The 27048-nt window shown below is 36.1% G+C and overlaps 1 protein-coding gene across 5 annotated transcripts in view; it reads left to right on the forward strand.

The window, feature by feature from the left end:
- SYT1 (synaptotagmin I) overlaps positions 1-27048 on the forward strand; it is a 605454-nt gene that overhangs the window by 410624 nt on the left and 167782 nt on the right. For 4 of the 5 annotated variants that reach the window (XM_011946952.1, XM_011946949.1, XM_011946953.1 and 1 more), the window contains 2 exons: positions 17792-17976; positions 23117-23239. In XM_011946952.1, coding sequence (XP_011802342.1) covers positions 17792-17976; positions 23117-23239 — 308 coding nt within the window. The remainder of the gene's footprint in view (positions 1-17791; positions 17977-23116; positions 23240-27048) is intronic. The other variant, XM_011946954.1, reaches the window with a different exon arrangement.

Consider the following 27048-nt stretch of genomic DNA (forward strand, 5'->3'; position numbering starts at 1 on the left):
CAAGACTAATCATTGCATGCAGTGAGAAACATCAGTAACCTTAATAAGTTATTCAGTAGGGACTGTGAATTTGTTCAGCAGCACAGGAAATACAGAAATCAGATCAAAGGGTAGAGGATGTGGTAAAAATGTATCAATGCATAGGTTGTGACTTTGTGTATATCAAAACAATATAATTATATTTTACTAAAGTTTTGATGTATTGACAGTTGAGTTTATGGGAAAAAGAGGGACAGTTACCACTCTAATAAATGTTAAGGATTTTTAAAAAATCATCACAAAAAGTGTATTCATTTGACATGTAAAATAAAGTTGCCATGACTATATAGCAGAATCAGAATCCATTAACCAAGGATTAACCATTAACCCTTTAATTTGAAATTTAGCATGCTATGTGGTATTTTTCACAGTATTTCATGTCAAATCTGCCCAAGCAGACTATAAACTAATAAATTATTTCAAACTTGTTCAAATGGATGAGCAAAAGAATGAATGAATGAGTCTCTCTTCTAGATGGTTATTAACCACAATTTATCTGCCCTAAAAAGTCACAGGTAACTGACCCAAGTCAATGGCTTGGAGCATTTTTACAGTATTTTTGCACAGACATATCTTCCGGTTTCCTCTTTGTCAGGAACACAAATTGAAAAGAGAAATAGAACTATGTGGGAGGAGAATGTGACATGTATTCTTAAGGAGACAATTCTGTAGGCTATCTGGAGAAGGCTACATGAATTTGCTACCAGGAAACATCTTTTCATCTACTATGATAAAAAAGTCTGATGCAGATTTTGATAAGTCTGTGTCATATTGAAAGCTCTGTTTAACAGAGTAATCACTGGGTGATAAATAAGATTAAAAGGAGTCTGAAAACCAAAGGAAAGAAAGGAAGGAAAGAGAAAAGATGAAAGGGAGCCAGATAGGAAAAGAACTGGAGTCTTCCAAATACTATTTTCACTGTGGAACAAGCAGGGCTTTGGAGCGTACGTACCTCAGAACTCAGCTCCCCTGTGAAGTCTTTTTTGAATTCCAGGCCCCTTTTATCTTGCCCTTCTGTACCCAGCTACCTAGAAAGCCTTTCTGCTCCACTGAATTTTGTGCTTACCTCTGTATTGCCTCCCATCTCTAGTTTTATTTCCTGGGAGTTAGTCTTTCTAAGCTCCTAGGGAAAGGGAACCATCCTTTCTGTGTTCTCTGTTCTATCACTCCACCCCTGTATAGTTTAAACACACTGCAGATTGTCAATAGGAAAGAAATGAACGGTTAAATGATCCGATGAGGAAATAAGTTTTTCCTTTGGCCTTGGTGTGTCTTGCCTTGATGCTCTGAGAAATGAGTTTTTAATTGGGAGTCCAATTGTCTTCCAGACCTGGAGAACAATCATCTGCACTCGGGTACCACATATTAGCAACTGTATGAAAAAGTGCACACACACAATGCACACACACATTCATGCAATTTCCCATGAAGAGTCTACAACTTTTATCATATTTAAAATATGATTTTAATCATATTTTAAATATGATTCAAAAAAGGTTTAGAACTATCGTTCTAAAGAGGAAAAGATACTTCAATACCCAGGAGCCAAGAATTGGTAGTCTTTGAAGCCATTTTAAGCTATAATGAGAAATTCTTCATTTGGACTTCTGACTGGTTGATTTAATCTTAAATTACGTTCTATAAGACTTTACACACATTTTCAAACATACATTCAATGTTCTGTCTCCAGAGGTAGCTAATTAGTATATTAATGCACATATTTCCAGAACTTTTTTCCATTTGTATTGTACAATTTAGAAAAAGCTTATTTTGATCTTTGCCAGGTTTTGAAAAATGATTATCCTTGTGTGTTTTTGAAAATTATTCATAAACATTCCCAAAAGCAAGACTTTGAAATAAAGATTTTTTGTGCTAGTTAATAGCAAAATAATTATTTCTATATAATATTCTGCACCTGGCATCTACCTATAATGATCTAGAAAGATGATGGATTATTTTGGGTAAAACTAGAAATTGGCAAAAAGCATCAGTAAATATAAGAATGAAGAAATATGTAGATTATTCATAAAATGAATAATGCAGACAGTGCAGTGGTGAAGCATTCATAAGACAAAATAGAGATATGTTGAAGGTAGAAAATGCTTGAAGTTACTGCTGAATTTTTGTAGTGATCATAGCAATGGTATTACCTGTATTGTCTTGAGGCTCCTAGCTGAAATATCTGGGACTGATGCAAATGTACAAGCTTATATTTTCCAGGGACAAAAATACAGCTCATCCTGTGAAAAAATTGTGGATTTAAGGTTGTTTCTTAATATGATGAATGCCAGTGGAACTAATAATACAAATCTGCCCTTAAAAGTGAAACCAAGGCAGAAATACAAAAAACAGTGAACTATGCCATAGATTAAACCAAGATCCCAGTGAGCAAATCTACCAAAGTTTTCCAGCCTAGGAGACAGAAATAGCTGACTATGAATGGGAATGAGGAAGAAGAGAATCAGTGCTAAGGAAAAGCCCCTCTAGATGGTGGCATACTACTTCAAAGACTGTCCACTCTACTTCTACTTGAGCTTAAGAACATGACTATGTGGGTTTCCTTTGGGTCATCTAATATTTATTGAGCACTGACTCAGGCATTTTAGGGACTGCAAAAAAGATCCATTCAGAGCCGGGCGCGGTGGCTCAAGCCTGTAATCCCAGCACTTTGGGAGGCCAAGACGGGTGGATCACGAGGTCAGGAGATCCAGACCATCCTGGCTAACACAGTGAAACCCCGTCTCTACTAAAAAATACAAAAAACTAGCCAGGTGAGGTGGCGGGTGCCTGTAGTCCAGAATGGCGTGAACCCGGGAGACGGAGCTTGCAGTGAGCCGAGATCGCGCCACTGCACTCCAGCCTGGGCAACAGAGCGGGACTCCGTCTCAAAGAAGAAAAAAAGAAAAAAGATCCATTCAGAAATAAATGCGTAGAATCACATACAGCCTGCCTCCCCTTAGCCATAGGGCACATTGTATAAATTAGAAAAGGAGCTCCTCCCCAATTGTTAATTCAGTAGGTCTGAGATTCAGTGAATGTCTGATGAGTAGGCCTCAGATTTGGAAGCATGAACTTGACATGCACAGCTGCCAGTCTATAATGCCAAAGATTTTCCTTTTTAAAATGTATACTCTGCAACAGCCTTGCTCTTGGTGAAAATTTCATCTTTGTTTTCACAATGCTCAACTAAAGAGAAAGATATTTGGAGCATTTACTTTTAAAATATATACATACCAGGACTCTTTAAGTAAATAATTAAAAAAATATATATTTAGTGCCAAAACTCCCTGGAAGAAGAAGCAATGATGTTTTTCCATCTGAGAGTGATATTTTTATTGTAGAAAGAATATTTATTAGTTAGCTTCATCAATAGTTGTATCCCTGAAGCACTAAATTTGTATGCAAGAGCCTATTAAGCCATGTAGATTTCATTTGAAAATGTACCGTATTATGTTCTAAGAGCTGAGTTTAGCAAATATGAGAAACAGTTATTTTAGTACAATAAATAAGACTGAGATTTGAACACCTGGGAAATAAATAATAAGTTTCATGATTGCACAAACCATCCTTAGCACTGTATCCCAATCCTGAGAAAAATGCCTTGCACATAGTAGATGCTCAATAAATATTTTTCATTACATAATTTTTAGCTGCTCAATTTATGCCTATTTGTCATGAAAAACAGGCTTTCTTAATAAAGGAAGATCATTTTTTTCAACAAAAGACTTGTTAATGCTAATTTATTTCTAAATGATTCCAAGTATTTCTTTTGTGTTTGTATTAATATCAGTGCTTTGTGTCATGAATAATCTACAGAGAGCCAAGATTTAAGTCAGTAAGAAATACATTTATTGTATAGGAAGGGAGTTTATTAAAACACATTTTATATATTTGCACACACTTATCTCTTTTTTTCTTAATGCATCTTTTTATACCAGTCTAACATAAACCACTCAATATATTGTATCATATAGTCAATATTTCTACCAATGGGGAACAGATTTTAACAGATGTATCTGATATTTTTATTCAAAAATCTATCAATGCTAAGTGAGGCATATGGTAAGCCTTGAAAAGGAAGTATTATTAAAATGACTAGAGAGGAAGAAGAATAGCATTTGAAAAAAGAAAGAATGCACTTTAGAAAACACAGGAGTAGAACTGAGCAGGGAACAACAAGTTACCCAGTCTGATGAGAATAGAAGTGAGTGTGGGGGAACAGTGAGAAATAAACACAAATAAGTAGGATGGGCTAAATGACAGAGGACTTTGAACACTGTGCACAAAATAATTGATAATTATATATTAGAAAGTTTTATCTGATTACAATGAATGGGTAAAATGGACAGAGGAGATAATTGATGGGAAAAGAGATCAGATGGGAGATAATATCAGGGCTATACCTTATAAATAGACATAAAAGAAGAGTAAAACACATTGAAGGAGAAATGGCAAAGCTTGCCAACCAGTTGGATTTGGGAGTAAGTATTTCCCCATTTTTCCAACGTGGTAGGAAACGACAGAAGCACTGACAGAGCCATAGAGCTGTTTTGGAGAACTGGTTTGGGGAGGAGATAAAGGATGCACAAAGCATGCTATAGACTTTGGGAATACACTCCTGGAGTATAGAATAGGGAGCAGAATAGAGTAACTGACCAAATAGTGAGGCATGGGAAAGGATGTGCTCAAAAATGAGTGAATGGGAAAATAACCAAGGGGCTAAGAAACACCTTAAACAACAACCACATTCAAGCTTTGAGAATAGAAAGGGAAAGAGAGGGAGAAAATGTAGAGCTGTAGCAGGACATGCTGGTAGGGAAGAGTAACATGAAAATAAAAGCAGAAGAAAATTTTAAGAAGGATTATGTGATCAGGATTTTCTAATACCACAGACAGTGTTGTTCGGGTTTGGCCAAAAAAAGCTATTCGTTATCTTTTGGAGAATCGTGAGTACAATGTTAGAGTCTTGAGAATGGTTATGGAATGAATGGATAGAAAGGGTGGATAAGAAGAAAAGACAGTTTTTTATCCCCAAGATAGCAGATTGGAGCCTTTGTTAGTGTGCCTCAGTCACTTGGAGAGAGCAAAATAGTGTGTGTTAGCTTTTTTTTTTTTTTTTGAGAAAATATCTTACTCTGTTCCTCAGGCTACAGTGCAGTGGCACGATCATAGCTCACGGCAGCCTCAAACTCCTGGGCTTAAGTGATCCTATCACCTCAGTTCCCGCATAGCTGGGACCACAGGTATGCACAACACCCAGCTAATTTTCTTTTTATTATATTTTGTAGAGCTAAGGTCTCATTATGTTGCCTAGATCTTGAACTCCTGGGTTCAAATGACCCTCCTGCCTCAGCCTCCAAAGTACTGGCATTATAGTTATGAGCCACCATGCCTGGTCACACATTGTGAACTTTTATCCAAGAAGGAAAAGAGAAACTTCACAGAAAAAGTGAAAGAAACTTCAGATACTTTCAAAGGAGCAGTAGGCAGCAACTTACACCATGAGTGAGGCAGAAAACTGTGAGTCTCCACGGTGCAAAACAGGGAGAGACCATCACCATGATTCTCATTTCCACTGCAAAGCCTGGCAATCCAGGCCACAGGGGAGTGCCTTAACCCTACCCAGCACTGAAGCTGATTTTGTGAGCAGTGAGGAGGATATGAGAAGGAGCAGCATCAGGACACTCTTTGCAGGCACTCCTAGACCCCAGTGATACAGAAGGAAGACATTCCTCATCCTAACTCGTAAAATCCTCACAAAGCTTGGCAAGTTAAGCTCAGCCAGTACTTACAGGTTGCAAGAAACTCCCAAATGTGGCAGGGCATGGTGGCTCACGCCTGTGATCCCAGCACTTTGGAAGACCGATGCCAGCGGATCACGAGGTCAAGAGATGGAGACTATCCTGGCCAACATGGTGAAACCCCGTCTCTACTAAAAATACAGAAATTAGCTGGCCGTGGTGGCGCGTGCTGGTAGTCCCAGTTACTCGGGAGGCTGAGGCAGGAGAATCACTTGAACCCGGGAGGCAGAGGTTGCAGTGAGCCGAGATGGCGCCACTGCACTCCAGCCTGGCGACAAAGCGAGACTCCGTCTGAAAATAAATAAGAAGAAAGAGGAAGGGAGGGAGAGGAGGGAGAGGAAGGGAGAAAGGGAGTGAAGGAAACTCCCAAATGAGATTCGTGATCTAATCTCAAGTGGGGATGAATCCCCACGGCCAGAGCTGGGCACAAGTGGGAAGCGTGCTCTTGTCACAGGTGCAGGAGCTGGACACCTCTGCTTTGCGGGTCAGTCCAGGAGGTGTGTGGCCTGAGAGCCATAGTTTGTGTCTTGAGTGGGAAGTCTTGCATCCTGGGTCAGTTGGTATTCTGAGCATGGACTGCCTGGGATTCTGCTGGCAGTTACATCTTTCTTCCGCAGAAGTCTGCAGGTGTGAGACACACCATGTCAGGGTCATGGGAGCTGAGTGTGTCTCATTGTGGCCTGCTGCCCCTCTCTTCCTATGCAGACTCTTTTGTGCAGCAGAAATGGTCCCACTCCTCTCTGGAACATTACCCCAGTGGCCAGGAAACTTCCTTTCAACCTCCGCTGCTTTGCATCTGCACTTGGGGAGCCAGAGCACAAACTTGGCTGACCCAGTCCCCACACAGCTTTGCCTCCTTTATATGCCTTGGTAGCAGACTATGGATAGGGACTTTTGAGAGTTCAAAGGCCCCACCCATCACCTGTGATATCTGAGTACTCTTCCTGGGTAACATAGGGATGCATAAATCCCACAGCCACAACTGGCTCCCTCCTGCAAGTGCCACCTCCAGGCAGGAGGTCACCTGGCACAGCCTGTTACAACATCTACTGACACAACATAGTGCTCAGGAAGAAGAAAACTTTTGTGAAAACTCAGCTAACACTATTGCCTACACCACCCCTGCTACTCAGAAGGCATGGACCCTATTTACATATGCAGTAAGCATGTGAACATGCTTACTATAGCTGGCAATTGAGAAAGCCACCACACTAAGGCTATTTATAACCAAGGAAATCTTACAGAGATACATCACTTGCCTGTCACCCCCATCAGAGCTGGTGCTTGCACCTGCCACTGGGAGACCAGAGGGCAGATCAGCCTTGTCCAGCTCCACCCATCACCAGCATGGATTGTGGCAGCCCCACCAGGTGACTAGATCCAGAGGAGCAGGAGCATTCATAGTCGTCTGACCCTAAGGGACTGCCACTCCTAGGGGAAAAGGGAGTGCACCACACCAAGTGAGCACCCCACAGGACAAAAGAAACCAGAGTGCGAGCTTTTCTCTACTCCAGAACTTCCTGCTTGTGGGCAGAGAACAGCTGTACCTCTTTAAGCAGAGGCACAGGCAGAGTGCTGGGCTCAGTGGAGGAAGACTATAGCTCTGCGCAGCAGTTGAGTAGCCCCTGTGCTCATGAAGAGATTTGGATAAGGGTACTTCTTGTCCCCCTTGGCCATTGCTGCAGACACAGCCAAGAATTCTCCTGCAAAAGCTCAATGAGAGTGCACCTGTACACAGCCTTTCTGGAACATTTGGGGGTGACTGCATCCCCAAGGGAGGTTTGCCCTCCAGGTTAAGGCTTGCATGAGGGATGGAGTTCCACTCCCCCCTACATGAATATTAGTATTCCTGCAAATGGACCGAGGTGCCTATCTGATCTGAATATAAAAAATCCTGGGATGGGGGCATGATAGGAAGTTAGGTCACTTTTGTGTTGGCCTCATAGTGGAGCTGAGGTGACTCCCTCCCTTCACCCACGAAGATTTCAATGTATTTCGCTGGGAGCTCCTTCAGCCGCCTCTATCAGAGCTGGGACTTTTGCCCACTATTGGGTTTTGCATTTACCCACCTGCTTCAGCCACAGGCAGTTCTTACCCTTAGGTCCCTTCTACTGGCCTGAAGGCTGAACTGTTCAACCCAGTGAAAAAGTACTGAGGGTGGGGGGAGGGAAGTACACATGACTGGGGAATGAGGTAAGCTTCGTGAGACCTCTGCCATCCTAGCCCCACAGGAGATAGTAAACCTGCTCACACACCCAGTACATTGCTACTACAAGCGGCATGTGAGAAAGCCATTGCACAAAGATTCTCTATATCTAAGGAACTCATACAGAGTCTTTGACATGAAAAGCACCCAGAGCCAAAGCTAGTCAATCATAAACTATACACATTATAGTCACAACACATTATAGTCAATCAAAATAAATTTTAAAATAATAAGAAATATCCCCAGATGAGAAAGAACCAGAAAAATGATTCTGGCAATATGAAAAAACAAACAAACAGTTTTATAACACCCCAAAAGATTACACTAACTCTCCAGTAATGGATCCAAATCAAAATGAAATCTTTGGAATACCAGATAAAGAATTCAAAATATTGATTGCAAAGTTTCTCAGTGAGATCCAAGAGAAAGTTGTAAACCAACATGAAAAGTCAAAAAATACAATTCAGGATATAAATGAAAAATTATCTAAAAACAGGTATTTCTTTAAAAAACAAAACAAAAAACAGAATTGGTGGCGCGTGGTCGCTCATGCCTGTAATTCCAGCACTTTGGGAGGCCGAGGCAGGCGGATCATGAGGTCAAGAGATTGAGACCATCCTGGCCAACATGGTGAAACCCCATCATACAAAAAATAACTGGGTATGGTGGCACACACCTCTAATCCCAGCTACTCGGGTGGCTGAGGCAGGAGAATAACTGGAACCCAGGAGGCAGAGATTGCAGTGAGCTGAGATCGCACCACTGCACTCCAGCCTGGTGACAGAGCAAGACTCCATAAAACAAACAAACAAACAAACAAACAAAACAAAACAAAACTTCTGAAAATAAAAGACTTGCTTAGGGAATTACACAATGTACAATGCAGTTGAAAATTTTAACCATAAACTAGACTAAGCAGATGAAAGAAATTAAGAGCTTGAAGATGAGGGTTTTAAGTTAACCCAATCAGAAAAAAATAAATAAAAATATTAAAAGAAACAAACAAAGTCTCCAAGAAATGTGGCATTACATAAAATGTCCAAACCTAACAATCACAGGTATTCTAGAAGAAGGACAAATGATGATGGAAAAAGAAGAAGAAGAAGGAGAAGGAGAAGAAAGAGGAGGAAGAAGAGGAGGAGGAGGAGGAGAGGAGGAGAGAGAAGAAGAGAAAAAGAGAAAAAGAAAAAGACGAAGGAGGAGGAGGGGAAGGAGGAGAAAAGGAAGAGGAAGAAGAAGGAGAAGGGGACACCAATAAAATATTTAGAAACCTATTTGAGAGGACAACTGAGGAAATATTCCCTGGTCTTGCTGGAATATTAGATATCTAGACACAAAAAGCTCAAAGAACTCCTGGGAGATACATTACAAAAAGGATATCACCACAGCGTATAATTATCAGGCTACATAAAATCAATGTGAAGGAAAGAATTCCAAGAGTAGTGAGACAAAATAACTTATAAAAGAAATAACATAAAGGAAATCAAATTACTTATAAAGGAAAACCTATTAGACTAACAGCAGACTTCTCAGCAGAAACCTTCTAAATAAGAAAGCTTTGGGGTCCTGTCTTTAGTCTTCTAAACAAAATAACTATCAGCCAAGAATTTTGTATCCTGCAAAACTAAATTTCATAAATAAAGAAGTAAAGTCATTCCCAGACAAACAAATGCTGACAGAGTTTGTCACAACTAGACCACCTCTACAAGAAATGCTCAAGGGAATGGTAACATGAAAGCAAAAGGTTGATATGCACCAGTATAAAAACACTCAAAATTATAAATTCATGGAGCTTATGAAATAATAACACAATGGAGAATACAAAGCAATTAATGATCCACATGATAAATGGAACAGTTACCCACATATCAATATTAACTTTGAATGTAAATGTTCTAAATCCTTCACTTAAAAGATATAGGTTGGCAGAATTGATAAAATACATAATCCAAATATCTACCTCCTTCAAGAGACCAACTTAACACATAAAGATTCTTACAGAGTCCAGGCAAAAGAGTGGGAAAATATATACCATGCAAATGGAAGCCAAAAGCAAGCAGTAGTACCTTATTCTTACATCACAGAAAACAGACTTTAAATCAACAGCAGTAATAAAGACAAAGAAGGTCATTATATAATGATAAAGAATCAATTCAACAAGAAGATATAACAATCATAAATATATATGTACCTAACATCAGAGTTTTCAGATTCATGAAACGAATACTACTAGACCTAAGAAAAGAAATAGACAGCAATACAGTAACAGGGGAGAATTTAACAATCCACTGACAGAGTTGACAGATTGTCAAGGCAGAAAATCAACAAGGGAGCACTAGACTTAAGCTGGTCTCTGGAACAAATGGACCTAACAAAACATTCTGCACCAAAAGTGCAACATATACATACTTCTCATCAGCACATAGAACATTTTCCAAGATAGACCATATGACAGGCCACTAAATAAGTCTCAACAAATTTTTAAAGATTTAAATCATACCAAGTATCTTCTCAGATCACAGCAGTATAAAACTAAAATCAATTTTAGGAGGAACTCTCAAAACTATAAAAAATACTTGGAAATTAAACATCCTGCTTCTGAATGATCTTTGGGTCAACGATGAAATTAAGATAGAAATTTAAAAAATTTTTTGAAAGGAATTATAGCAGTAACACAAAGTATCAAAATCTCTGGGATGCAGCAAAAGCAGAGCTAAGAGAGAAGTTTATAATGCTACATGCCTACATAAAAAAAGACAGAAAGATCACAAATTGACAAGCTAATGTCATGCCACAAGGAACTAGAAAAACAAGAACAAACCAAACCCAAAGCTAGCAGAAGAAAAGAAATAATAAAGAGCAGAACTAAATGAAATTGAAACCAACAAATACAAGGATCAATGAAACAAAAAGTTGGTTATTTGAAAAGATAAATAAAATCAATAGACCAATAGCTAGATTAACCAACAAAAGAGGAGAATTTAAATAAGCTCAATCAGAAATGAAAATGAAGACATTACAACAGATACTACAGAAATGTAAAGTATTATTACTCTGAACACCTGTAAGCACACAAACTAGAAAATCTACAGGAAATGGATAAATTCCTAAAAGCATATAACCCCCCAAGCCTGAATCAGGAAGAAATAGAACTCTTGAACAGACCAATAACAAGTCTTGAAATTGAATTAATACTAAAAAAATAAAAATCTCACAACAAAGAAAATGCCAGAACTAGATGAATTCACAGCTAGATTCCACCAGACAGTCATAAAACTGACATCAATCCTACTGAAACTACTCCAGTGGATCAAGAAGGAGAGAATCCTCCCTAACTCATTCTACAAAGCCAGTATCACCCAAATACCCAAACTAGGAAAGGACACAACCAAATAGGAAATGTCCCTGATGAACATAGATGCAAAAATTCTCAACAAAATACTAGCAGACCAAATCCAACAGCACATGAAAAAATTAATTCACTGCAATCAAGTGGGTTTCATTCCAGGGATGCTAGGATGGATAAATATATGCAAGTCAATAAACATGATTCACCACATAAGCAGAATTAAAAATAAAAACCATATGATCATATCAATAGATGTAGAAAAATCATTCAATAAAATCTAGCATCTCTTCCTGGTAAAAATTATCCACAAACTAGGAATAGAAGGAAAATGAACATAACTCAAAATAATAAAAGCCAGATACATCAAACCCATAGCCAACATCATACTGAATGAGGGCAAATTTGAAAGTGTTCACCCTAAGAACTAGAACAAGACAAGGGTGCCCAGTTTTATCACTTCCATTCAATATGGTACTGGAGGTCTTAGCCAGAACAATCAGGCAAAATAAAGAAATAAAGAGCATCCACATTGGAAAGAGGATGTCAAAGTGTCTCTGTTGGCTGTTGATATAAATGTATACATAGAAAACCCCAAAGACTCCTATATTTGATAAATGAATTCAATAACGTCTCAGTGTACAAAATCAAGGTACATAAATCAGTACCTCTGCTATATGCCAATAATGATCAAGCTGATAATCAAAATAAGAACTCAATCCCATTTATAATAGCTGCAAAAAACATAAAATACCTAAAAAAATATGCTTAACTAAGGAGGTGAAACATCTCTACAAGCAGAACTATAAAACACTGATAAAAGAAATCATAGATGACACAAACAAATGGAAAAGCATCTCATGTTCATGGACTAAAAGAATCAATATTGTGACAATTACCATACTATCCAAAGCAATCTTAGGCTCAATATAATTACTATCAAAGTATCAACATCATTTTCCACGGAATTAGAAAAAAATACCCTAAAATTCATATGGAACCAAAAAAAGAGCCTGAATAGCCTAAGCAATCCTAAACAAAAAGAACAAATCTGGCAATATCACATTACTTGACTTAAAATTACACTACAAGGCTATAGCAACCAAAACAGCATGGTTGTAAAATAAAAGTAATATGAAAGTAGACATATAGACCAATGGAACAGAATATACCCAGAAATAAACCCAGAAATAAAGCCACATATCTACAGCCAACTGATCTTCAACAAAGCAGATGAAAACATACACTGGGGAATGGATATCCCATTCAACAAATGCTGCTGGGAAAATTAGATAGCCAAATACAGAAGAATGAAACTGGATCCCTATCTCTGACCATATACAAAAAAATTAACACAATATGTATTAAAGACTTAAATGTAAGACCTGAAACCATAAGGATTCTGAAGGAAAACCTAGGGAAAAAACTCTTCTCAACATTGGCCTCAGTAAAAAATTTATGACCAAGACCCCAAAAGCAAATGTAATAAAAACAAAAATAAATAAATAGGACTTAATTAAACTAAAATACTTCTGTATAGCTAAATTATCAACAGAGTAAATAGACAACCTATAGAATGGGAGAAAATATTCACAAACTATACATCCAACAAAAGGCTAATATCCAAAATCCACAGAGACCTCAAATCAACAAGAAAAAAAAAATCCCATAAAAGTGGGAAAATGTGAAGAGATATTTTTCAAAAGAGCCACACAAATGGCCAAAAAACATATGAAAAAAATGCTCCACATCACTAATCATCAGAGAAATGCAAATTAAAACCAAAATGAGACGTCACCTTACAATCAGAATGGCCATTAATAAAAAGTCAAAAAACAATAGACATTGGCATGGATGCTGTGAAAAGGGAACTCTTACTCACCGTTGATGTGTTAGGTAAATTAGTACAACTTCTATGCAGAACAGTATGGAGAATTCTCAAACAACTAAAGACAGTTCTACCATTTGATCCAGCAATCCCACTACTGGGTATCTACCCAAAGAAAAAGAAGCCATTACGTCAAAAAGACACCTGCACTCACATGTTTATTATAGCACAATTCACAAATGCAGAGGTATGGAATCAACCCAAGCGTCCATCAATGGATGAGTGGATAAATAAAATTTCAGATATAGATATAGAGATATGGATAGATATAGATAGATCACGGAATACTACTCAGTTATGATAAGAGAACAAAATAATGTCTTTTGCAGCAACTTGGTTAGAATTGGAGGCCATTATCATAAGTGAAGTAACTCAGAAACAGAAAACCAAAAACTGCATGTTCTCACTTATAAGTGAAAGCTAAGCTATGGGTATGCAAGGGCATATAGAGTGATATAATGAACATTGGAGACTCAAAAGTGGGAAGAGAATGAGAGATTGAATATTATGTATTGGATAGAATGTACGCCATTCAGATGATGGGTTCACTGAAAGCCCAGACGTTACCACTATACAATTCATCCATTTAACCAAACCCCTAGAGCTACTAAAATAAATAAACAAGGAAGAAAAGATAGCAGAAAACACAGGAATAGCCCACATGAATATTACTAATGTATAGTTACCTATATACAGCATATATTACAAATCTCTTGAGGTCTTCTTTGTATCACTTGAATTCCTATTATTGCTATAATGAATTATTCCAAGTTTACTGACATAAAAGCAACACACATTTATTATTTTCCCATTCTGGAGGTCAGAAATCTGAAATTGGTTTCACTGAGCTAAAATCAAGGTGTCCACAGGGCCAGTTCTTTCTTGAAGGTGTAGGGGATAATCCATTTTCCTGCCTTTTCCAGCTTCAACAGGCACCTGCATTCCTTGGCTCATGGTCCCTTTCTTCATCTACAAACCCAGCAACAGAGACTTTTCAAATCTCTCTCTCTCGGACTCTGACATTTCTGCCTGCCTCTTTCACTTATAAAAAACTCTGGTAATTGCATTGAGTCTACACTTAGATAATTCAGGATAATTTCCCCATCTCAAGATCCTTAATCTAATCACACTTGCAAAGTCCCTCTTACCAGGCAGGGTAACATATTCACAACTTCTAGAAAATAAGATGTGGACATCTTCGAGGGGCCATTATCATGTCTACCACAAGGTATAAATTAAAATATCAGAAGCAGTTTTAAATTAATTTTCCTTGGATTTAATTATTACATATCAATTTACCTTCAGGTCAAATAATATATGTGAGATTGATTCATCAACTAGAAAATGAAAATAATATATTTAATAGAGTTTTTATACTAGTCTATTATTTTCTGCTGCAAGGCCTTTAAGTTGAATGTTAAAATTCTTATTATAAACTTCCACGTAATGATAGTTGGGTAGCAATAACAATAAACTGATAGTTTTCTGCCTGTAGCAGTATTTTGATGAGACTATTTTTGACTGAAACCCTTATTTTATCTTTAAAAAATCACTGCATTTTATGCTGTTATTTGCTTCACTGAATTTTTTAATTTAACATGTTCTATTAAAGAGATTTTAAACCTAGATACAAATTTTTTTCTCTGTATACATTTTTAATATTCACATTTTTAACCTAACAACCTAAAGATAAATTTGAATTTCTCAAACTATTCAACCTATAGAGTTTTTCCTCTGTAAAACTGAAGTGACACTAAACAAAACTGCTGCAAAGACTAAATAAGATAATGAATCTATAACTGTAGCCCAATTGCTGTGCCATAACAGGTAGGTAGGTCTTCCATAAACTTTTAGCCTTATCCAAAATATATTCCAGAAGATTTGCTGACCAATACTGAGACACATTTCTAGAAATACTGCAGATGAATAATACTGTGGGTGTTGTTTCTTAGTAAACTTGACAAATTTTAAATATTTGGTTAATCTACGCAATGAAATAAAATTTTAACATGAGCATCCCAGTACTCTATTTACTAAAAATGGCTGCTTCTTTACATGATATACGACTAATGAGTCAAGCTATCCTATAGCTATACAAAATGATAACTTTAAGCATTTTTTTTATTTTATCTATCTAAAGGTGCCAATACATTGTGAAGAAAATTCTGTTAATTTCATTATATTTAACATAGCATATTCCAACTTAAAGTTATTCAAACTGAAGGCAAATCTAAAAGATAGCAGTGCTTTAAGAAATAAAAGCCATAAAATAAAAGTTGTCCAGTGGTTATAAATTCCCTTCAAGTTGCATTATTTCACATTTCTTCCTGTAATCTCATGTTCCTAGCTCTTTAACTCCCTTTGATTAAATAATGTTCCTTTGCTTTCACTGTTTTCTTTTTGTGAACTTGTCAAGTCGTCTTTGTCTCGTCTTGTATAATTTAAGAGACTTTTATGTAGCTCTCTGAGCGATTATCACCACACAAGTCCAACTGGGAGAATAATTTATGAGGTTCAAAATGAAGGGTCACTATGAATGCCATCTTTCCTGCAATGGATACGTACACTCTCTTGTTCATGCATGACAGGATTTTAGCTAGATCAAGGGAGTTAGATGCTTTTAAATGAAGTATTATGAATGATATCATTGGTTACATAAAGTAATTTACTTTTTTAATCTTTACATTGCTTAATAAGTTTAGAGAACTGGAAGAAAACGTCTTTAGGTGTGGGTTTTTCTGTAACTTTCACATAAGTATTTCTTTGGTAGAAAACATAATTTCAAAAGTTGTAGTTTTACGTCCTTAGGTTAACATCTAGTATCCAGTCATAAGCTGGAATAATATGCATAGTAAGTATTCTGCGCAATAATACTAAATGCAGAGGAAAAGCAAAGAGGGTAGATTTTCTCGATTTTGAAGAGAGATTAATTTTTAAGTGTTTCTACTTTATCAAAGTACTCCTGACTGGTGTTCAGCAATCACTGGTTCTAGTAATGTTTATTTGGCTTTCTCTTATCATTTCAGTGCCCTGTATCGTTTTTTATTACAACAGACAAATAAAATTACTTCTGATTAATCTCAATAGCTGTGATTTGTTTTATGAGTACTTCCCTTCCAACCTAACCGAAATCACAAATGTTTCCACGTCACCTTATTTTTTATAAGCGCATAATGTAAGGCATACCAAATAAGAAAATATACCAACTCTAAGCAGAGGGACAACTGTAATAGAAAACTAAATGTTTATTTGAGTGTATTTATGTATATATGTTCTATTATTTTAAACAGCCTGTAAACCTAAGCCTCTCCTCTATCTAAAAATCATCCTTCCTCCTCTCATTCCCTTTGCATTTTCACTAAACTCCCCTCAGTGTACTCATCTTGCTTTTTACACATTTATTTGTGTGAGTAGTTTGTTTTTTCATATGTCCTGAGCTCTTTACCTTACCCACAATGCCTTGACTGTAAAGAAATGATAGCTAACTTTGGTCAGGTGCCGTGGTTCACGCCTGTAATCCCAGCACTTTGGGAGGCCAAGTCAGGTGCATCACAAGGTTAAGAGATCGAGACCATCCTGGTCAACATGGTGAAACCCCGTCTCTACGAAAAATATATATATAAATTAGCTGGGCATAGTGGCATATGCCTGAAGTTCCAGCTACTCGGAACACTGAGGCAGGGGAATCGCCTGAACCCAGGAGGTAGAGGTTGCAGTGAGCCAAGATCATGCCACTGCACTCCAGCCTGGCAACAGAGTGAGACTCTGTCTCAAAAAAAAAAAAAAAAAAAAATCTAAACCTGGGTTAAGAGCCACCAAACGCATGAGCATCACCCACATCTAGAGAACCTCAGGGCATGCATTTCCCCATGATTGATTTTCAAATCACCAAGTACTTCTTCTTAACCTTCACTATTGTTATGATTTTACATTTGTTGTTCTACATATATGACTAATAGCTGTCCCCCACCATGCCAGAACATGCTAGTATTTTATAGATGAGTAATAGCAGCTGCCATTTATTAAGCTTTTGCCATGTGCCAGGCACTGCATCTTATTATTTAATACTCAGAAAGATCTTTGGTGTACCTACCAATTTACTTCCACTTTAGAGATGAGGAAAGTGAGACAGAGAGAGGTTAGATGACTTGCCCAAGATCACACAGCTAGTAAATAGTGGAGCCAGGATTTAAACTCAATGGCTGAACTCCAAAGCTTGGCTCTGAATAAGTGAAGAGATGTGTTTCTAGAAATCTAGCTTGGAGAGTCAAGAAAAGTAATAGGAAGGAGATGATATTTGTTATATCTGGAAGGGCAAAGTGGGAAAGAAAGGAAACAATACACTCAGTGGAGACAACAACGTGGATAAAGTACTGAGGAATAGTGTACCTGCAGCATAATGGGTGCTCAAAAATGCAAATGAAAAACTGAATATCTTTATAGCCCATGAGTTAAAAGGTTTTGCACATCTAAGTGTTGTATGACTAGTGCTCTCTGTGTATTTCTTTCAGTGCCACCGTGGGCCTTAATCGCAATAGCCATAGTCGCAGTCCTTTTAGTCCTGACCTGCTGCTTTTGTATCTGTAAGAAATGTTTGTTCAAAAAGAAAAACAAGAAGAAGGGAAAGGAAAAAGGAGGAAAGAATGCCATTAACATGAAAGATGTAAAAGACTTAGGGAAGACAATGAAAGATCAGGTAACGTATTCTTTCCACATTTCTTCTTAGATTACTTTGTTTAAAAACAATAAACAAAAGGTTTATTATTTTATGCCATATAATTATAGAAATAAACAACTTCTGGACCCATATTGTTTTTGAGATGCTTTGCAAACCTTTCAGTCATTGTTCAAGATCCCAAAGCATAACAGAGGCATTTGGCAGGGTTTTCCAATCTCCTGAGCATATAGAACAGAAAAGGGAATCCATGATCATCAGGTCCATCTTGATGAGTTTGGCATATGAGGATGATGCCTGAATATTTTGATTACATCTGTTTAACCAGTCTTCATTGTGTTTAGAGTTAGAAAAATCAAATAAAAAGTGCCTGAGTGTTTTTGCAGTTGGGCAGCCGGGATCTTTCTAATTTCTACTGTTCATAATTGCTGTTAAATAGCTGAGTTTTACAGCTGTTCATCAGACTTGATGAAAGCTGCTTTTCCTACATGTCCATCCAGTTGAAAAATTAGTTCTCAAGAATAATGAGTTATATGGGAGAAGAGAGAGAAATATGAGCCAGTTCTAAAGAACAAGACAGGACAGAATTTTTGCCTTATAAAAAAGTTTTCTTTCTTATTTCTTAAAAGACAAAATTCTCATTTCAATTTAATAAGGACAATTACAACCATAACACTGGTTATAAAATCCATCTGGCTGGGTTATCTTTCCAAGCCCAAAAAAGCTATTTGGATGTTCTTTCTGTTGCTATCTGTTTTTGGCTAAATTAATTGGACAACTTGGTTCAAGATAACGTTTACTATTATTAATAATTTTTAAATGCCCCTTCATTTTTTAAATAATATTCATATTGAATATCTCTAAAGAATATTTAATTCATATTTTAAAATTAAAATGTATATATACAGATTTTTTATAGAAATAACATTTTCAATTATCAGTGTTTTCCATGACATACAAAAGTTTTATTTATTCCCAAATAGCAAAATACATAGTCAGTTTTATAAATTCCTCTTACACTATTAATTACTATTAATCAAACTCTTAAACCTGAATCTCCTTAAGAACAATTTAATCAAGTGTTACAACACGCATTTTAAGTACATTTGCGTTGTTTCCTAGTTCATTACATATTCAGGACACTAATTTCCCTTCCCAGCTTGAGTTTTAAACTCTTTTTCCTCAAAGACACTACAGTATCTATTGATAATAATTTCACAAAGGCTCATTTTTGGCTTCCTGCATTTTTGTTTGGTTTTGGAGCCATGGAATGGATGGAATGCCTGTACTCATACTCAGAGAGTTTGGGACTGAGCTCCGAGTAGCAAGAGTTTGATTTTTCTGGCAATTTCTAATCACAGTCACAAAAGCCAATTCATAAACGTCCAACTACAAGTGTCTAATAAAGATTTTTCTCTTCAATTAAGTAGAAACTAAAATTTCAAATCATGTCTTTATTTCCACACTTTTCATAGCAAGCAGGACTTGATAAAGATTTATTTAAACAACTTATTGGGAGATTAAGTGTGGAAATAACCTCCTAGATGGACACGGACTGAATAATATGTATGTTAATTTTATCAATATTATGAAAACAATAATTTGACAATAGATTACTATCATTTTCATAATTGTCATAAAATTTGAATGTGGTTTCACTGTGTTCTAGAATTAATTAAAATTACTGAATAATGTTAAGTGATAACTATAACATTTCTTCCTAGGACAATAAATCTATAATATTTGTGGGATTTGTTCTGTATAATGTAAGATTATAATTTATGGCATAGTGGTGGTGTTTATTACCCCTGTTATGACCTGGATAAATGACCAAGATCTCAAATATAGAGAATTAATGGGGGTTAATTTTTCATTGATGATCTATTTTTTGGATGGGGAGAGACAGAGAAAATGATTCAAACAAAGAAATATTAAGAAGTCAGTGATAGTTTATAATAATCTGTTATTGCAAATTATTTAGAATGTCAACCACTCAAAAAGATGTTTTCAGTCATTTTAAGTAGATTGCTTTGTCTACATAGGACATTAGCTAGGTCTCAATTTTACTAAGTTATGAGTAATTAAATGCACAGAATAAGATATAATTAGGACAGATGAATATACACTCCAGTGATAAACACTTATATAACTGTAGCTTACACTACTTTTTGAAGCAGACAAAAGTAGCTAGTCATGGATTCCATCAGTTTATGAAGAGGAAGGCTGAAAAAGCAAAACAGAATGTGCAGATTTTAAGAGGATGTTTTGTCACATGATGATCGTCAGATCACCCAAAAATCAAAACAGCATGAATACAAATTAAAATTATTATTAAATAATTATATTTTCAAAATATCTTCAGCAGAATGTTGAAGTGAACATGGGAATAAAATAAAGATGGCTTATGCCTCTCTTGTTTCAAAACAAGACAGACGTGAGAGGCATTTTAGATATAATTTCTTAATCTTAAGAAATAAATATATAGGCTCTAGATACAGGATATAAACGCTCTAGGACAATCAATACATTTTTACCATTTCAATTCATATCAAACTCACAGAAATTCAAATTTCAATATTCATGGCTACATGTCTCTATAGTAAGATTTTGAAACCAAGGAAGATTTTTTAAATATTCTGCAATGATTACAAAATGTATAGACATTTATGTTGCATTAAATACATATTTACGTGTTCTTCTGTATGCGTTAAAACTGGAGAACACTAACCAGACAGAAGGAAAATATTCACTTGTACAGTCATAGGTCTGGAAAGGTCATTTCTCCATGGTTTCCACTAATGTGTGTGGATATTTTAATTTTTATTTCTTCCTTCTATGTCCTTATCTGTGTTGTGTCTCATGACTGTTCTGGACTGTCCCTTGCGGTAGGTTTCCTCTGCTACTTAGACATCCCTAGTCAACGCTCAGATACATTTAGTGGCCTGGCACCTGGGGCTCCACAGCTGAGGGTATATCATTCTGACACACATCAAGAGGCTGAACTAAATTGATTTCTTTAAAGATAAGGTGTTCTCATTTTAAACATGTTAACGGATTAAATATAACAGTATTAGAAAGCTCAAGTTTTAAGTTGATGGACACAGAAAGAAATTCAGTCCCTTGCGCTACTTTTCCAGTGTGCTTTATTAAATCCAAATCTGAACAATGTCACTGAGAATGAACAAATGCTCCTTCTGATGCTTGCGAACAAAGCACCTGTTGAATGTCAAAGCAAACCATAAGCATGTGCACTTAATCTTTGAAATTTAAAATAAGGTCTGATATTCCCAACCCAGCTTTTTCTACTGCAGTTTATCAAACCTCAGAACTGCTAGGTTTACAAGCTTTTTCTTCCGAATTTTGTTCCATGGAGGGGAAAATAGTGCTCTCGAGATATTGTAATAGCTACTGATTTAATAGGTCTGAATTTAATGTGATGGTACAGAAAATGTCTTGCTTAAGCTCAGCCTTTGGGACAAGAATAGACTTAATCACTTCAGTGATGAACAGTGGCTCTGAGAAATTATCAAAAATTTAGCCCCATTTCATGCAGAATAATTGCAGAGATGGTCCTGCCTTCTATTCAGGTAAAAGCCACTTAGGGAGAAGGAGATTTAATATATCAGCTATTTCAAATTGCATTGGGCTGGAACATGATACATAAATTCAGTTCTGAAAGAGACTTTTGAAAAGATATTTTAATCGATGAATTTTTTATTATAATAATAGACTGACATGCAGATTTATCAAACAGAAATAGATGTTAAATAGTTTGCTATTATTTTTACAAAACCAAAAATCTTACAGGGAGGCAAATTACCTAAGCTGCAATTTCCTGAGCGCATCTATGACAGTGTTAAAGACTTACACTCAGCTAGGGTTTTGAAAGGGCAAAGGGATTCCACTGCCTAAAGTTCTCTAACTAAACTCAGTAGTCTTTTTTTTTTTTTGTCACTTTACTATCACATGTTACCTTTAGTGACCAAGCCTCTTGTTCACAAGTTAAACAATTAATATAAATTTTAAAATATTTTCATGTTGTTTCCTGTCTTTAGCCCTATTAGTAATTCAACATTTTAACATTCAAAGAAACACCCAAGCATAGATTAAACTTTCCAAATTAAGTGGTTTGTAGCTAACCAAATTTGATAATGTTTCTACACAGATGTATATCATGATGGCAATTTTCAATTTTCAAAACTCACTGTAGGTTCCTAAGAAATTTGCATGTTGGAAAAACATGTTATATTTTTTGATTTTTTAAAAAGAAGAGCATTTGAATGAAACTTATGAGCTAATGAGCTTTCTAATATTTCCATTTATAGTAGACTTAAGTTTTAGGTTATAAAGAGTATTCAATTGGTCAGACTGAGTTTTGAGAGTTCGATACAATTGATTTTGCTCTTAAATACAAAATGAAGTGTTATACCAATTTGTTTTTGACAGAATTGCAAACCTAACTCTTTTTATTTTTTGACATCAAATAGACTCTTAAATCAATTTAATTCAGCCTAGCTTTTGGTGGAGCTGTTATGAAAATAAAGTGGTAAACTGAAACTGGAAGTGGGGTGAACTTTTCTCTAAACATGGATTTGCTGGTGGCATGTTTTTTTCCTCTTTTTCATACCATGATAAATGTAGATGTGAAAGACAGGGAATTTAAATTTTCTGAGGATCATTACTGAACTATCTTTTTCATAGGAAACAAGGCAACAAAAGGCCATGCATTTTATATTAATTATTCCACTGCATGTAGCGATACTTTATATGATGCTGAGCATCTCTTTAAACTACATGAATGTGAAACCTGGCCTGGTTAGTAGCATGTTTATCTTTCCTCTGAAAGCAGCAGTTTTATCAGAGCCAAATACAACACCAAGTTGATACTTTCTTTGCAACAATCTTACATTTTTTGCTTGCAATATTCTGAGGGGCTTCTTCCATCGCTTTCATTTTGCTTGCTGATTGGGGAAAAAAATTCCGTGCACAAAAGGAATTTAAAAACATATGTAAGCAGCAAATGTGAATGTGTGTCAAACAGATTTCCAGCATCTTAGTGCTTGCTTCGAACAGCTTGGAAGTGTAACTACAGGCCCAGTTCAATTTAAGTTTTAATGAAAATTCACTGAAATTCACATGTGATCCATTTCTCTATACATAGGCCCTCAAGGATGATGATGCTGAAACTGGATTGACTGATGGAGAAGAAAAAGAGGAACCCAAAGAAGAGGAGAAACTGGGAAAACTTCAATATTCACTGGATTATGATTTCCAAAATAACCAGGTCTGAAGTGGAGAAATGTCTTCAAATTCCATTATGTTTTCTGAAATTACCAAGTAGAAATTGCAGCAAGATACTTCTTAAAATATTTTGTTTGCTGCGAGGAGAAAATGCAATTATCAAAGCTATGGATGAAATAATTTCTAAGAACTGGCAGTCCCCTACTTGCTAATTTAACTTCTGGTAATTAGAATTCACAGTATTCAACCGATTACATCTACTTGTGGCACTTTCAGCAGGCAGACAGAATACAAATTAACTTGAAGCAGTCTGCTTCTGAGAGCTTCTAGCCACAGTCTCACCTTCTCAGCTCCCTCAGCTGGAGCTGCAGCAACCTCCCTTGGACTTTACAGATTTAGAACTAGACAGGGCTAGGGGCCTTTGAGTTCGGCCACTATTCTAGCCAAAGTTTTGAAAAACAATAGAATGATTTGATAAGGGATCAAAGATGAAAAATTGACTCTGGTCCTTTAAATTTAAAAGCAGGATTGCCTTATATGGTACTAGGTAAAACTCCTAGTGCTAATGAGATAGCAATTCTAAAAGAGTGAGAAGACCAAGAGACTTACTTCTAGTGCCTAGGAATATTGCCCAAAAAGTGACAAGGAACTAAGGAAGGTAACAAAACAGGCATTTTTGCTTCAATTTCTCATAGTCATGAAAGACCACCTAGATGAATAATAGTGGCTACCTTTTATGGACTGCCTGTCAATAAAACAGAGATTGATGAAAGATAACTGTTAAAAGTCGCTTTACATTCGAAGACATTCCAGGATCCACAACATTGATGAAAATGTACCTTACCTTTTGAATTGTTGCAGAAATGTGAAAGCTGGATAAGAATTAGGGGAATAGGCTAAGTTAGAGATCAGGTTTTTAAAAATCTGTAAGACAGACTGGGCACGGTGGCTCACACCTGTAATCCCAGCACTTTGGGAGGCCGAGGCGGGCGGATCACGAGGTCAGGAGATCAAGACCATCCTGGCTAACAGGGTGAAACCCCGTCTCTACTAAAAATACAAAAAATTAGCCGGGTGAGGTGGCGGGTGCCTGTAGTCCCAGCTACTCGGGAGGCTGAGGCAGGAGAATGGCGGGAACCCGGGAGGCGGAGCTTGCAGTGAGCCGAGATTGCCCCACTGCACTCCAGCCTGGGCGACAAGGGTGAGACTCCGTCTCAAAAAAAATTTAATTTAATGTAATTTAATTTAAAAATGTGTAAGACATAGCCCTTCTCCAAGTAGGAAAGTTTTAAACCTCTCCAGTTCATTTTGCTTCACTTATCTTTTTGGGTAAAGAAGAACTGATGAATGTAAAATAAATACAGTTACTAGTAATGCAGCATGTGTTAATGATTTCCAGTTTGATGAGGAATGAATAATAAATAAATAAAACACCAATGCTCATCTTTGATGACTAACATCCAAAGTCAGTAGTGCTGTGAGAGCTCTAAGCTGCTGCAGAAATTCTGTGTTTTATTTAGGAATTGACAGTTCAAATAATGTCTTCACTTTCTGAAGTTTCCAGAGGGTTCCTCATGAAGAATGTGTAAATATGCTGTCATAGTAAAAATAATTTTTTGATCAGCTTCATTATAACCCTGGCTAGTTATTACATAATACATTCTAGAAAACTACATTATTGGTTTACAGGTTCAGGTTTATAATTCTACCATTTTTACTTAATTGCATATGACGTTTGTGATCATTTCTATCACTTCTACTAAAATTTGAGCATCAGGATTTGGTTAGGAGCAAAACCTCTTATTGATATATTCTAGGAAAGATCAAGGACAACTTATATTGGTCTTAATGTATAACATATTTTCAAAAAATTTAATCTGACTTTCTATATACATCCAATACTTTTCTCATCATTTATTGCATTCATATTTTCCAGTGGAAATCAGGTGTCTCATCCTGGTTAGTCATAATTTTGAAGCTTTTAAATTAGCTTTAATTATTAATACTGTAAGTATCATTTTATAAAGTAGTATTTTTAAGAAAATAATAACACTGAAAATATTTTTACTAAAATATAGTAAGCGTACATTTACTGTTCCCTTTCCAGGAAACATCAAATCTAAAAAGTTATTTCATTCTGAGAAACTGATGAATTTTTAAAATATTACACATTGATTTTTTTCCCAAATATTCTCAGCTAATTTGATTTATAAAGTGATTCCTAAGAGGCAGGAAGATAAATTCTGAAAAACTTCTTAAAGTTTGGATCAAATATATATGTTTGCTTACCAAAACTAAAAGACAACCCTAACATATTTTAATTAAGACACTTTCATGGTAGAGAGAAATGTGATATTTATCTCTTAGGCAGAAGTCAGAACAAGATTGGAAAAAGTAACCTCATTCTTTATTAACAAAATATCCGAAAACTCTAAATCATAAATCGTCTAGCTTCTAAAGAGTTTAAGCCATCTCTCTCGTGTTTTTTTCTGCTCAAAAGAAAATTGTTTATAAAAAGTGAGGATGAGGAAGTAGAATCTTACTTATTCACATTGCTACGTAAAGGTAAATATCAAATACAAATTTAGCAAACAAAGAGACAGACTGTTTGCTTTACTAATCATGTCTTTAAAATCTGACGCCTATTTTAGCTATTTTTTGACCATCTGTCTGTGTTTTGTGTACCTACAATCTAGCATTCTTATTGCCACTGTCATATCATGATTCCACAAAAAAGATACTGAAGCATTAAAATGGAAACAACATAATCATTCAGGTTATTGGTCCATGTTAAAAATTGAGCCAACTAGCCAAAATGCACTTAAGTACATGGCGGGTCACAATTAAAATGGCTATGCTTTTTTTTAAGGAGGTGAATTGCTGCTTTACTCTACTAGTTAAAAAGGCATGAACTCAAATTCTCAGACTGTGATGTAAAAACCTGTGGTGTTACTGCATTTACCAAATAGCATATACCTTGAATAACAGTAAGAGTCTACTTTGTTTCCTGTATGGATCTAAATCAGTCTGTTGACGCAAAATCTCTAATGGCAGAGTATCTGTGATGGTCTACTCACACCTCTTTTTTCTTTGCAAAAATATTAACAATGCCATAATACTTTAATATTTATAATGAGGCTTAAGAATGCATCAGTAAGAAAACAGACTTAAAGAAATGTAGATAGTTCTGTGGTGCTTGGAAAAAATAAAAAACATAGTTACTCAACATTAAAAAAACCTCACCTCCAATCTCCCTTCCTCTCTATGAAGCTGAAACTACATTTCTTTGACTCCATGTCCTATATTTAAACACAGAATCTCACAGATAATAATCATTCTACTGTAAGTTAAAATAAATGTAGCCAGCCCACAAACGAAGGTCAAATATAATAGAAACTAGAGGATCTTATTTTTTATCTCAAAATGCTACCCAATTTCTAAGAAATTTCTACTCAGCTGGTCTGAGGCTTTGATAAAGAATAAAAGCTTCCCACTTTATAATTACAAACCTGTGATTGCTTAACAATGTATTTTCACTTACAAATCATGCTCTGGAAAGAAAACAATGCACAAGGGTTTTTAGCAACTGGAAAGTTATTTGATTACAACTCTTTTGCAAAAATGAACTCCATATTTAACTGCAATCAGCAACCTTTTAAAAAGCCTCCTTTGTGCTTAAAACCAGGCTTCCCAGAGCCTGCATCTGTCATAATTGGGTTTCCGAAGTCTACATAGCTCACTTCATTTGCCTTCTGTATTCAGATTCATAAGAGAATAAGAGTTTATTAAAACAAAATAGGAAGAGGGAGAAATCCCAATATGCAGCATTGTGAACAAATCGATCTTTTCCAA

The sequence above is a fragment of the Colobus angolensis genome, unplaced genomic scaffold (assembly GCF_000951035.1).
Source record: "Colobus angolensis palliatus isolate OR3802 unplaced genomic scaffold, Cang.pa_1.0 Scaffold256, whole genome shotgun sequence".
NCBI lineage: Eukaryota > Metazoa > Chordata > Mammalia > Primates > Cercopithecidae > Colobus > Colobus angolensis.